The following is a 15,014-nucleotide window of genomic DNA, read 5'->3' as shown; positions in this document are numbered from 1 at the left end:
GTTCTTAAACGAAGCAGTCAGTAAATTGTGATAGCAGACTGGTTTATGAGAGAACGAGCGTCTGTCCGAGACATCAAAGCCCCTCCATCAGACCGGGCAGACGCTGCTCTAAATTAGCCCATCTCGCTCCAAGTGCATAATTGCAGCTGCCAAATTTCATTACTGCTTTTGAAAAAGGAGCCGTCTGGGCCCGTATTTAGCTGCTCTTTCATGTCAGAAGTAAACATCGGTCGCTCCTGAAGAAAAGCAAAGTGAAAAAGGTAAGAAATCTGAAGGTAAAGATTTCTCAAACTGACTGTGAACTTTGATAAATGATAAATGATAAAAGCAACACAGAGACGATCCATAACCCAGACACATAATATATTTAAATTCTCATCATCATCGTGCATTCAGTAGGTAGATACAAGGAGAAACATACGGATACATATGGATTTGATGGATGGATGATGCATGGATGGATATGTGTGAGAGTGTGACAGACAGACAGACAGACAGACAGACAGACAGACAGACAGACAGACAGACAGACAGACAGATAGATAGATAGATAGATAGATATTCAGAACCAGCTTCTTCACCACAATCATCACCACTCCTCTAAACTAAACTATCAGGACCCTGATGTTCCTCTGATGTTATTACTACCTGTAATCAACACACACGTCTGCACCGCTCTGCTCATGCTTCTCTATATAATTGTATACAGAGGGACTGTAATGGCATCTAATGCGTTGTTCCACACTTTGAGCATCTATAACAGCTTCCACTTTTCCTGCATTTTGGAGTGGTTGTGTAGAGCCTTTGTTGGTTTGGTCAGGCACTGATGTTGGATGAGAAGGCCTGTCGCGGAATCTCCATTCCAGTCCGTCTCCAAAGTGTTTGATGGGGTTGAGGTCGGGGCTCTGTGCAGGCCACACAAAATTCATCAACCATATCTTTACAGATCTTGCATTATGCATGGATGCAATCATGCTGGAATAAAAAAGAGCCTTCCCCAAACTGCTCCCTCTGAAGCATTAAGATTCCCTTTCACTGAAAGCGAGGTGCTCAGTCCAACCCCTAAAAACCAGCCCTGTATCATTACCTCCTCCACCACACTTAGGTAACCATCTCCTGCCATCCACCAAACCCAGACTCACCCATCAGACATACAGAGAAGCGTGCAGGACGCGTTTCCACTGCTCCAGAGTCCATCAGCAGTGCGCTTTACACCACTGCAGCCCACGCTTGGCATTGTACTTGGTGATGTAAGACTTGCATGCAGCTGCTCGCCCAGGAAACGCCATTCCATGAAGCAGGTTTTGTGCTGATATTAATGCCAATGGAAGTTTAGAACTCTTCAGCTATGGAATCAGCAGAGCATTGGTGACTTTCACACATGGCACGCCTCAGGACTCGGTGAATATTTCCAATATTACCACTTACAGTTGACTATGCAGTTATCTCTAGCATAATAAAATCTATTATTATTATTCATTTCATTTACTGGATAATAAATGGATACACCTGAGACCTGAATGTAATGATTAAGAAGAATCTTACAGTTCTACTGCTTTTTACTCATAGCTGCTGCACATATACACTTTACACACACACACACACACACACACACACACACACACACACACACACACACACACACACAAACATACACATCTGTATTACCTAAACGGGGTCTAACAAATGTAAACTATTTATTTTAAATTTTGCATTTATTTCATTTGAATTTGTGCCAATTGAATCTATTACTCATTTTAATCAATATAATAAAATGTATTGCATTAATTTGATTTATTCTTTTTTATTTTTATAAAATATTATTTTATATATAACTTCACCAAGCAGGCATTTTATTTTCAATTGTTTTAAAAATGTAAACTGTTTAAATGTTGATGATCACAAATGTTAATAATAAACTGTGTTAAAAACAACAAGCAAACCCCCCCCCCCTTCCCCCCCAATATATACACATTAGTATTCTAGTAGAATTCATCCATAAACCACTGCTGAACAACTGATCTAAAGGTGGTCTAATACTTTCCTGATGCTTTATTTTTTGCATATTTGTCACACTTCAATGATTAAAAACATCTAATAAATGTTAATATTACACACAGAAAACCAGAGTTAATACAAAATGCTGTTTTTTAAATGAGGATTTTATTAAAATAAAGGGAAAAGAGTTGTCCAGACATGCCTGGCATTATGGGAAAAAGTGATTGATGTCAGTGTTTATGATTCATTAGTTTTTAAGAGACTGAGCAAAAATCCGAAAGCTGCTGACCAAAAAGAACTAAGTGTCCTTTCACATTTGTAAAAGACGTTGTGTTTATCCCTAAGACTTTTGGGTAAATATTCTGCAGACTGATGGGACAGAAGTTGAAGTTTGTAGACGGTGTGCGTCCCCTTACGTCCTGCGTTAAACTAACACATAAAAAGAACATCATGCCAACAGTCAAACATGGTGGTGGTGGTGGTGTGATGTTCTGGGGTGCTTTCCAGCTTCTGGACTGGGAACTCTTGCCATAATTGATGGAATCATGAATTCTGCACTCGACCAGAAAATCCTGAAAGAGAATATATCCGGTCATCAGGTCATGACCTCAAGCACACTTATTCAATGAACTAGTCGAAGTCCGGACTTAAATCTTATTTAAAACCCTTCAGTGTGGCTGAAATTAAAAAACTTCTGCAAAAAAGTGGGCCAAAGTTTCCTCAATGTGAAAAACTCATTGCCAGTTATCACAACACAACCGGTTATTAGGTTTAGGGGCAATTACTTTTTCACATAGGGCCAGGCAGGTCTGGACAGTTTTATTCCCTAAATAAATTAAATAATCATTTGCATTTTTATATTGACTTGAGATTCTTGGGGTCATAATACAATTTATGGTCTAAATTATTTAAGTGTGACAAATATGCAAAAGATTTTAATCAGGAAGGGGCAAATACTTTTTCACAGCCCTGTGTGTATTTGGATATAAAATACGGGTTCCTCAGAATCTGTAATGAACAATTATGTTGTATCCATTTATTTATAATAGAGATTAAAGAGTAATCACAATAAATACAGTAATATTGTCCCTTCATCAATTATTTATATTGAACTAATCTGAAGGAACTTTTTTTGGACAAGTTAATCGCATAAATGTGTCCCGAGGAGACGAAGAGATGAGGAGACGAGGAGAGGAAGAGACGAGGAGACGAGGAGATACGGAGACGAGGAGACGAGGAGATAAAGAGACGAAGAGACGAGGAGACAAGGAGATGAGGAGACGAGGAGATACGGAGACGAGGAGACAAGGAGATGAAGAGACAAGGAGACGAGGAGACAAGGAGACAAGGAGATGAGGAGACGAGGAGATACGGAGACGAGGAGACGAGGAGATAAAGAGACGAGGAGACAAAAAGACAAGGAGACAAGGAGATGAGGAGACGAGGAGATGAAGAGACGAGGAGACGAAGGTTAAACAGCAGGACAGCATGTGGACTAAATCATATATCATAAGATTAAACTTAAAACCATCACAGGCAAATTCACAACAAAACCACAGGCAGGAAAGCTTCCAGAGAGTCGTGTTCCATCAGCTCCAACTAATAATATTAAAACAGCAGACACAAGAACACACACACACACACACACACACACACACACACACACAAGTAGGTTTAGAAGTAATGCCTGTAGAATCAGAGGATCCTGGCAGCGAGGTTAATAAAGTACCAGCTCTCCAGACGTTCATTAAACGACGACGTTCATCGCCTGAACAGCCTTCACTGCCCTTCCCTTCCTAAAGACTCATCTTTCTACAGCGCTCTGAGATTACAAACTGTAGCCTCCCTCCACGTTTCACCTCCTGAACTTAGCGGCTCCTCTGAAGCTCCTCTAAAGTTCCTCTGAATCCGTGCCTTAGGTTTCCTTTGATGTCATGCTGCATAAGAATCTCTCTCTCTCTCTCTCTCTCTCTCTCTCTCTCTCTCTCTCTCTCTCTCTCTCTCTCTCTCTCTCTCTCTCTCTCTCTCTCTCTCTCTCTCTCTCTCTCTCTCTCTCTCTCTCTCTCTCTCTCTCTCTCTCTCTCTCTCTCTCATCAGGTCTCCCTTTCTTTTCTTTCTGTATTTTTATAACCATGCTCCTCCTTTCCTTTGTCTCTCTCTAATCTGGTTTCTTCTCCTTTCTTTTCTTTCTCAATTCCCTCCTCCATCCCTTTGCTCCTTTCTCCTCTCTCTTTATTATTTCCCCTTCTCTCCCTCTTTCTTTGATCTCCTCCTTTCTCCTCTCTCTTACCTCAATATTTCTCCTCCTTTCATTTCCTTCTCTATTCCCTCTTCCATCTCATTCCTCCGTTCTCTTCTCTCTAAATCCCCCCTTACTCTTTCTTTTTTTTTAAAATCTTTTTTCTCTCGTTTCTCTACCTTTGTCCTCTCTATATTCCTCCACCCTCCCTCTTACTCTCTCATTCCTCCTTTCCTCAATCTCTCTCCTCTTGTCTCCCCTTAGACTTCACCAACGTCAGTGTGTTTGAGCACAAAGAGAAATTTTGTTTACAATTAATAATAATATTCATAATAATATTCATAATAATGTTTGATTTAATGTACTGCACTTTAATATGTATTTCAACAAGCAACAGAAGCTGAATAATTTGACCTCAATAACATGGTTCTGATTTACTGCGCGCACACACACACACACACACACACACACACACACACACACACACACACACACACACACACACACGCACATTACTAGGACAACAAGCTGTGAGTGCAGCAAAACGAACACGTGCTGTACAAAACTGTAGCTCAGGGCTACAGCAAGAAACACACACACACACACACACACACACACACACACACACACACACACACACACACACACACACACACACACACATCTGCAAAGCGACACACTCAGAATTAAAAATCAGTCCAAAAAAAAAAAATTTAGTCTTGGGTCTGGGTTGCAGAGTCTGGATACACACTGGATGATGCCAAGTGGATTGCAGGGCATTATCTCACACACACACACACACACACACACACACACACACACACACACACACACACACACACACACAAACACACACACACACACACACACACACACACAAACACACACACATCGATTCTACAATCACTGTAGAAATTGCACGGTTTAATGTTTGTTTGTTTTTTCACCTCAATTTTCCCAATGACCTGCTCCTCCTCCCTGCAGCACACACGTTTCTTTACTGTAATGACTAATGCTGTTTATACGTGATGTTACTGTAGATGTGGAGGTGAAGAAACATCCCGAGGTGCAACGTAAAGAGCATTAAAATAGTGTCCCATCCTGCTGTGGATTATCACCTTATACATGGTCACTTCCTGCTTTGAGGAGTTTAAGCTGTGACTGATGTTTTCAGAGTGAAACGGAATAAATAGAACAAAATAACAATGTATTTTTTTTACACATTTTATATACGACTCGCCACATCTACAATTCTGCTGCTCCGAATCACACACACAGATAAAGTAGTGCCCTCAAATACAGAGAGAGGGACTGATGGACGTCTGTGCTGCGTCTCTACTAATAATGAAGCTGTTGGAGTTAACGCCTGGTGCTGTTTCTCGTTCTAGATTCATTTTGAGCCTTTTAAAAAATCCCAGTTTTCACCATAGAAGTTCCACCGCATGTAAAAACTCCTCCATGGAGCTCAGTGAGATCATTAGGAAATGTACAATACAACTGTCTCACTCTGGGTGGAACTGGAACTGGATGTTACCATGGTTACAGGTGTTTTTTAAGCAGCACATTCATTTAGATTCAACTAACAAACACAAACTACAAACTCTCTGAACTCACACCTGAACTTTCAGCCAATCACAATCCACTATTCACACCTGAACTCCTTCCAGCCAATCACAATCCACTCTTCACACCTGAACTCCTTCCAGCCAATCACAATCCACTATTCACACCTGAACTCCTTCCAGCCAATCACAATCCAATCACAATACCACCACCACTAAACTGCCACTGTTGGGCCCCTGAGCAAGGCCCCACCGTATACCAAATGCGGTAAATGTAAATAATCTATATCTGGTGTGGATTTGGTTTGCGCTCAGAATAATGAAGACTCTGTTTTTACTGCATGAAGCTGATCTAAAAAACAAAGCAAATGGAGTTCCTACATCATTTCCTCTCCCAGAATCCAGTTCTTTTTTACAGCAGTGATAAAAACAGCATTAATGAGTTCAGGGATAAGAGAAATCTGTAGTCGCATTCAGACCAGGACAAAAACCACACCGAAGAAATTCTATTCCTTTCCCTCATTTCTCTCCTCCTTTCTCTTCTCTTTTTCTCTCTCCTCCTTTCTCTTCATTCATCTATTCCTCCATCTCTCTCCCTTCTCTATTTTCCTTATCTTTCCCTCTCCTTTTGCTTTTCCTTCCTCTGCTGTTTTTTTTAAATTCTATATTCCTTTGTCCATCTCTTTCCTTCTTCCTGTTATTTTTCTTTATTCTTTTCCACCTTCTCTCTCACTCTCTCTCTCTGTTTCCTCTCTTTTCTCGCCACTTCCTCTCTGTCTATCATCTCATATCTCTTCCTTTCTCTTCTCACTCCTTTTATTCTCTTCCTCCTCTCTATCTCTCCTCCTTTCTCTTCTCTCTCTATTCTTTCCCAATGTCTTTCATCTCTCATTTACCCTTTCCTTTATCTCTCTCCTCTTGTCTCTCTATCTTTCTTTTATTTTTCTCATCTCTCTCCTCCTTTCCTTTCTCTCTCTCTCATTTCTCCTCCTATCTTTTCTTTCTCTATGCCCTCCCCCTTCTCTTCTCTCCTCTCCTCTCCTCTCCTCTTCTCTTCTCTCTCTCTTCTCTTCTCTTCTCTTCTCTTCTCTTCTCTTCTCTTCTCTTCTCTTCTCTTCTCTTCTCTTCTCTTCTCTCCTCTCCTCTCCTCTCCCACAACAGCCCAATTAATAAACCTCCTTCTCCTGCATGAATAACGTCAGGACACGTTTATGTGACTCTGGGTGTGTTCTTTATCATCAGAGTCGCACAGAGAGACTTAACGAGAGCTCTGGGGAAGGAGTGTGTGTGTGTGTGTGTGTGTGTGTGTGTGTGTGTGTGTGTGTGTGTGTGTGTGTGTGTGTGTGTGTGTGTGGTGCAGCTTGGCCAAGTTAACAGCAGGTTACTATCGTGGAGACATATCCACCCAGTGGGATAACAGAACACAGCGCACGCATGCACACACACACACACACACACACACACACACACACACACACACACACACACACCTACATACATACACACACACACATATATACACACACACACACACACACACATACACACACCCACACACACACATCTACACACACACACACACACACACACCTACACACACACACACACACACACACACACACACACACACACCTACACACACACATACAACAGTACTGAGAGTGATTCTGACGTCATAAAGTGTTTATTGCGTAATAAATATAATTAAATCTTTATAACGGGCGACTTTGATGTTGAGTCGCAGTGTGTTTTTTTGGTTACGTTTGGCTTAAAACGGACTTCAATACACACGTTCACGCACGCGCAGAAACACGCACACACACACACACACACACACACGCAGGATATGTAATAAACAGAACAGAGGGAGCGGTGATGGTATTTAAACCCCACACTGATCACCGAACATCACCAGGATGGAGCTAATGCACAAACATGAAGGCTCTCACACACACACACACACACACACACACACACACACACACACTACAATAGCACCGTCCGTTTCGCAGGCAGAAACAGAGAACACCGCGTTACCTTTACAGGTCCTTATCTTCAGGGGAAAGTCCGCAGCTGATGTTGCGCTTGATGATGATGATGATGATGATGATGTGGTGTTGGAGGAGATGGAGGTCTCGAGCTTAACCGCTCCTCTTCTGAGAGAGAGAGAGAGAGAGAGAGAGAGAGAGAGAGAGAGAGAGAGAAATACAGCCTGCACCGGCGCTTTACTTCTTTATAACGTGTTATTATAGATGATATATAGATGTATTATGTCGGTATATAACGAGCGCCACCAACTAATAATTAAGCCAGTGCACGACCGTGATTCTGTTCTGCCCCCGCCCCCAAAAATACCCACCCCACAAACCACGCCCTCTCTCTCTCTCTCTCTCTCTCTCTCTCTCTCTCTCTCTCTCTCTCTCTCTCTCTCTCCCTGCTATTCTGATTGGCCTGAAACATTCAAACCCCAAAACTAAAACTAATTAGAAATACAAAATATCTCACTTGTCAGATTCAATTCATTTCTGCATAGATCATCTATCTATCTATCTATCTATCTATCTATCTATCTATCTATCTATCTATCTATCTATCTATCTATCTATCTATCATCATCATCATCATAATAATAATAATAGTAATAATCATCATTATTATAATTAAGTGATGACTGCTAATACTGTAATTGGTATTACTAATTATAATAAGGATAATGAATGATGAAACTCTTGATTCTAATAAAAAATAATGATGATGAGGAAGAGGACACTTCTTCTTCTTCTTCTTCCTCTTTCGGCTTCTCCAACTAGAGGGCGCCACAGCGGATCATCCGTCTCCATCCCCCCCTGTCCTCTACATCTGCCTCTTTCACACCAACTACCTGCATGTATGTCTTCCTTCACCACATCCATAAACCTCCTCCTTGGTCTTCCTCTTTTCCTCCTTCCTGGTGTCTCCATCCTCAGCATTCTCCTACTGATATACCCCATGTCCCTCCTCTGCACATGTCCAAACCATCTCAATCTCATCTCCCTCACCTTGTCTCCAAAACGTCCTACATGCACTGTCCCTCTAATAAACTCATTTCTAATCCTGTCCATCGTCGTCACTCCCAACGAACATCTCAACATCTTCAGCTCTGCTACCTCCAGCTCCACCTCCTGTCTTTTACTCAATGCCACTGTCTCTACTCCATACAACATCTCAGGTCTCACAAAAATCCTATAAACTTTCCCTTTCACTCTCACAGATACTCTTCTATCACAAATCACTCCTGCTATCACTCTTCTCAACCCACTCCACCCTGCCTGCACTCTTTTCTTCACTTCTCTAACACACTCTCCATTACTCTGCACTGTTGACCCCAGGTACCTGAATGTTGTGATGATGATGTGCGAGACCCTCGACCATGGCGTTAGGAAATAATCCTGAATGCTGGTGCTGTAGGAGAACTCTGGACCCTGTTGCTATGAAAGAACCCTGGACCCTGAAGCTGCAGGAGACCCTGGACCCTGATGTTATTGAAAAATCCTGGACCCTGGAGCTGTAAGAGACCCTGAACCATGGAGTTTAGACAGGCCCTGCACCTGTGAGAGACACTTGACCCTGGTGTTAGGAAAAAACCCTGGACCCGTAAAAGAACCCAGGAGCCTGGAGCTGTAAAAATTGTTGGACCCTAAAGCTGTGAGAGAACCTTGGAACCTGGAAGCTTTCTCGGTTTCTCTTCTAATAAGCTTGCTCAAAGCGTGAGGCTGTAAAATGGGACACAAATTCGGGTTTGTAGGTGCTGAGTTCATTAATGAGACACGGTTATGAAGCAAATACTACTGATGGGAATTACTGAAAACATCTCATCTAAAATCTGCACTATACAACATTTCCTACCGGGCAGTGTGAATAGTGGATTGTGATTGGCTGGAAGGAGTTCAGGTGTGAATAGTGGATTGTGATTGGCTGGAAGGAGTTCAGATGTGAATAGTGGATTGTGATTGGCTGGAAGGAGTTCAGGTGTAAATAGTGGATTGTGATTGGCTGGAAGGAGTTCAGGTGTGAATAGTGGATTGTGATTGGCTGGAAGGAGTTCAGGTGTGAATAGTGGATTGTGATTGGCTGGAAGGAGTTCAGGTGTGAATAGTGGATTGTGATTGGCTGGAAGGAGTTCAGGTGTAAATAGTGGATTGTGATTGGCTGGAAGGAGTTCAGGTGTGAATACTGGATTGTGATTGGCTGGAAGGAGTTCAGGTGTGAATAGTGGATTGTGATTGGCTGGAAGGAGTTCAGGTGTGAATAGTGGATTGTGATTGGCTGGAAGGAGTTCAGGTGTGAATAGTGGATTGTGATTGGCTGGAAGGAGTTCAGGTGTGAATACTGGATTGTGATTGGCTGGAAGGAGTTCAGGTGTAAATAGTGGATTGTGATTGGCTGGAAGGAGTTCAGGTGTGAATAGTGGATTGTGATTGGCTGGAAGGAGTTCAGGTGTGAATAGTGGTTTGTGATTGGCTGGAAGGAGTTCAGGTGTGAATAGTGGATTGTGATTGGCTGGAAGGAGTTCAGGTGTGAATAGTGGATTGTGATTGGCTGGAAGTTCAGGTGTGAGTTCAGTAAGTTTGTGTTTGTCAGTTGAATTAAAATAAATGCAGTTTATAAAAACCTGTAACCATAGTAACATCCAGTTCCTGTTCTATAAAGTGTTAAGACAGCTTTTGTACACATTTCCTAATGACATCACTGAGCTCCATGTAGGAGTTTTGCATTTGGTGGAACCAAATGGTGAATATGATGCTTGAAGCACAAGATGAATCTAGAACAAAAAACAGCATCAGGAGTTTACTCCAACAGCTTCATTATTAGAAAAGATGAAAAGATCTCCATCCATACATCCATCCATCCAGTTTAACTCCACAGTGCTGGAGTGTGACCATGGTATAAGGTGATAACTTCATATTAACATATTAACACAAAATCATTTCAGATGTTCTTCTCTAATGAATGTATCCAGGCTGAAGATCCACCATGTAAAACACAAGCAGAAAAAAGATGTTGATGATCAGGTATGTGTCTGTTCTCAGTGCCACACTCATTTTTATCTTCAGGAACTAGTCTACATCTGTGGTGTGAGAGACAGGAAATGATACACCAGTGGGAGATGAAAAGAATCACGCAATGACATGAAACAGGTTGCAGTGAGAAGAAGAAATATTAATGATGTCACCAAATGAAAGTAAAACCACCAGAAAAAAATCCACTAAATACAATAAAGTAATCAATCATCTGTGACCAGTATTTTCTACGTCGATGGCTTTCTCCTGTTTCTCGAGCGCGTTCTCTCAGCACCGCTGCTGCTACGTGAATATGACGCGTCACAGCACTACAGAGACGGAGGCGTGTCCTGAGAGTCACATAGAATACAGATTAACATGGCAGAGGTAGAGTTGCATCTTTCTGGAGACACAACAGGAAAAGAAACCGATGACTGGTTATGGGTTTTTGCGCAACGATCCGTTGCTGTCCAGGTGTATAAAGGTCCAGTCAACAACTACGATGAATACACATTAAATATCAGATGTTATACCCAGATTAGTAAAAAGGTCTAGCAGTGGCATGCTGGTGGTGTCCAGGGGTGGTTCAGCATGGGCTCTCTGAACGCTCTGCAGCTCTATACGCTCCAAACTAAGACTTTCGATGAAACTTTTTTTTCCAATTCATCAGGGAGCCTCAAGCACCTGTAACTGTCACAGGTTCACTGGTTGGGTCAGGTACAGGGTTTCCTGCCCATTTTCCCCACCAGATGTCGCCAAAGTGTTCACGAGTTCTTTGTCAGCTCCTGGTGCTTCCACCTGTATCCCATAAGACCCGTGTGTATAAAATGTCCCTTTCGGCCTGTTTCTTGCTTGTTTGTTTGTTTGTTTGTTTGTTTGTTGTTTAGTTTGTGTGGTCTGATGATTTGTTTCTCAGTTCTGCACACTTAGTTTCATGATTCTTAAGAAATCTTAAAGGCTTCTCTGATTATCTAACGCATTTCCACACATTACACCTGAGGTGTGGAGCATGTGACCTGCCATATGAAACTGTTCTTTAGATACGAGGAATCATCATGTTTTCAACTTCCCTTTTTCACCCATCACACACACACACACACACATTCTGTGATTCTTCTCAAAATCTTTTGACTTTATTTTCGTAATTTAAGGTGGTACTAAAACACTGTCACACTTTTCTCTTCTCCACTGCAGAAACCCTGGAGAGATGTTTGTCTCATTAATAATGAGCTGAACCTGCTGTAGGTGTGGAGATAAAATTTGGATTGTGGCTCATGAAGGATGAAACGTACAATAAATTATACAGTGTCGTATCTATAGACGTTTTCCTCAGAACGTTCTCATGGCCCGGGAGCGAGTCGTTCCTCCACGTGCTGGTGGTGGTGGATCTCTGGATTAGACGGATTAACAGTGGGAACGATGTCGTTTACCTTTAGCTATTTATGATTATTCCGATAGAAATGACCAGTAGATTGTTAGTGTTTGTGAGTTGACCAGTGAACTGATGGCTTCATTTATCCGATAATTTACAGACAAGAAAAATCACATGTACATCAGATACTACAGACCCCAAACCCCTGTCAGATTCCACCTACAGTTAGTAACATCGAATCATCACTCGTGTGGATTATTACGCCTGTTCTATTTCCACGAGAACTCCGTCACAGTCTTTAGGATGGAGGAACATCACAGGTTTGCCATGAGCTCCAATCCGAGGCTCGGGAGAAAGCAGTCGGATATTTTTTGCCTTCAGATCCGCTATTGCTGAATGGATATCGTCCACCTTTAAACACAAAGCATCAGATAATCTGATCAAACAAACAGTAACACAAATATTTACTCATTTACTGAACTCTTTTACAGTCTATTCCTTTAATATCGTCTCCATTATCACACAGACCAATAGGAGATCCCACTGCAGAAATGTTCTGTTTCTATGCAACAAACTCTGTAAAAGGCAAAAAACCCCAGAGAGAACTGGACAGTGAATGAGAAGAAGAAAGTTTTATGGAGTCCAAATGAGACATTTGTGTCTCTACCAGAAGAACATGTGTAAGCTGAAGAACCGGAGAGAAGATGTGATCAGACTCCCTCACCCCCACACTCACACATGGAGGTGGAGGATTAATGGTTTGGGGTTGTTTTTTGGAGCAGGGAAGAATCCAGGTTTTGAATGGAATCCTGAACCAACATGGCTCTAATTCCAGACTTCATCACCATGCAGTTCCGTCTGGACTGCGGCTCATCGGAAGCGACTTCACCGTACAACAAGACGATGAGGCGAAGCGATGAATATGTCCGAGCTCTTATTTAGTAAGAGTTATTTAGAGAGCAGACAGACGTCTGGAGTGTTTATCTGTCATGGAATCGACCTGCCCAGATACTGCACCTCAATCCTACTGAACTGCTCTGAGATGAACAAGAAAACCTCCAACTAGTGAAGAACATCTTTGGTGAGTTTTACAGTGTTTCAGCTGAATGTTTGGAGAAACGTAGTGTCCGGATGCTCAGTGTGTAAAGCTGTTCTTTATTTTAAGGGACGACTTTTCAAGGGAAATAAAGTAACACCTGAACATTTATAGATTTTTGTTTGGTCAAAGGAAATTTGGAAAGTGTTACATCACTGAGTTTGTTGCACAGAAACAAAAGGAACTTTTCACAGGTTTGGATGAACTTGTACCTGCTTTCTAACACATGTATAAATTATATGTTTCTTTCTGTGGCTTTAAATAAAAGCACCTATTAGCCCATTGTGCTACTATATTTTATTTAATCAGTAAATAAACCGAGATGTTGCAGCATCACCATGCAGCTCACCTCAATACAGATGTGATGCATTCCTCCAGCTTTGTTCTTCTGCAGGAAGCCTGAAATAGGGCTCTTTTCTCCCAGAGGGTGCAGGAGCTCCAGCTTGGTGTTGCCGAGCTCCACGAACACTGTGTAAACCCCATGCTCAGGCAAAGGCACGGTATTGCTCACCTGGGCACCGAGCACATCCCGGTAAAAAGCCGTCGCCTTCTCCAAGTCTGGTACAGCGATCGCAACATGGTTCAGTCGACCCAACTTCCATAAGGATGAAGAGAAGCTCTGACTGATGGGTAATGATGAAGACACAGCTCTTACCGACAGGGACTGGTGAGCAGAACACCTGGAGATACAGTTCACTGCAAAAAGGTGCTTATATAAGCAAGAATATCAGGGCTGTGTATAGATATATTTCTATTTTCCAATTAGGATCGTCATGATGTTACATTCAATGTTTTTCTGTATATTCCATAATTCCAAAAACACTACATATTTTTTATAAAACAAAAAGTACCTCATGCCAATATATGTAAATATATATATATATATATATATATATATACACACACACACACACACACACACACACACACATTCACACACTTGTATGTAAATATAATGTTCATATTTATCATTAAATACACACACTTCCTCTTCTCTTTACTGCTTTATATTTGCTGTAGTTTGTCTGTAGCCTCACTTTTGCATTTTATTGTACAAACTTTCCCTGACATCTGTACATGACAAATACAACATGATCTTAAAACAAACAGCACAGAATCCTGTTCAGATTCAGTTTAAAATAAATAAAAGTCATAAAAACACCTGCAACAGCACATATATACCAAATATAATATATCTATTAAATACTTTTTTATTGTTTTCCATCATGGTTTATGTCATTTACTACCAAACGTTTGCATTTATAGAATATTATAAAGATTTAAACATATATATATATATATATGACACATGGACAAAACGTGAAAAACGTTAATGCGATAAAACAGCGTTTTTAAAAGACCAAATTGAACCAAAATGCTTGTCTGCACATAGTTTACTTTATTATTATTATTATTATTATGTTCACTGATTTTGTTCTGGTAAAAACGCCGTTTTATCGCATTTATTTACTTTAAAATCCACTTTCATTAAAAATCGTTTCCTATTAAAAACATTGCGTTTGTTTACCTGCAACCTTCAGCCAGGAGGCCGCCATGTTTTCCCCGTTCAAAACCTGATAACTTTATTAAAATCTACCACAAACAAACACGCAGCAACGTGTTATTTCATGCAGAACAGGAACAACCCGCACAGTGTCGATTAATAAATCACAAACACGTCCATAATGTCATGATGTCTTCCTTATAA

At 41.2% G+C, this 15,014-nt stretch overlaps 2 protein-coding genes across 3 annotated transcripts in view; both read right to left on the bottom strand.

Annotated features, from left to right (window-relative positions):
* apba2b (amyloid beta (A4) precursor protein-binding, family A, member 2b) overlaps positions 1–8,170 on the bottom strand; it is a 128,312-nt gene extending 120,142 nt beyond the window's left edge. For both annotated transcript variants that reach the window (XM_083550105.1, XM_083550107.1), the window contains exon 1: positions 7,837–8,170. The gene's annotated coding sequence lies outside the window, so the exon portion shown is untranslated. The remainder of the gene's footprint in view (positions 1–7,836) is intronic.
* Positions 8,171–11,941: 3,771 nt separating this feature from the next.
* mcee (methylmalonyl CoA epimerase) lies at positions 11,942–14,975 on the bottom strand. The gene is made up of 3 exons (XM_083550165.1): positions 14,835–14,975; positions 13,656–14,002; positions 11,942–12,621 (listed from the first exon to the last, which is right to left on the bottom strand). The coding sequence occupies exons 1-3, from the start codon at positions 14,860–14,862 to the stop codon at positions 12,469–12,471; spliced, it is 528 nt and encodes a 175-aa protein (XP_083406291.1). The 5' UTR covers positions 14,863–14,975; the 3' UTR covers positions 11,942–12,468.
* Positions 14,976–15,014: the final 39 nt, after the last annotated feature.

This window comes from Silurus aristotelis (assembly GCF_946808225.1).
Source record: "Silurus aristotelis genome assembly, chromosome: 9".
NCBI lineage: Eukaryota > Metazoa > Chordata > Actinopteri > Siluriformes > Siluridae > Silurus > Silurus aristotelis.
This window is presented reverse-complemented; position numbering and strand designations above follow the sequence as displayed.

Excerpts from the sequence above, each read along its gene's own strand:
- mcee (XM_083550165.1), bottom strand. The coding sequence starts at position 14,862 with ATGGCGGCCTCCTGGCTGAAGGTTGCAG. Across the intron at positions 14,003-14,834 it reads CTCCTGGCTGAAGGTTGCAG|TGAACTGTATCTCCAGGTGT; the intron begins GTAAACAAACGC and ends ACCTTTTTGCAG. Across the intron at positions 12,622-13,655 it reads TGCATCACATCTGTATTGAG|GTGGACGATATCCATTCAGC; the intron begins GTGAGCTGCATG and ends TTGTGTTTAAAG.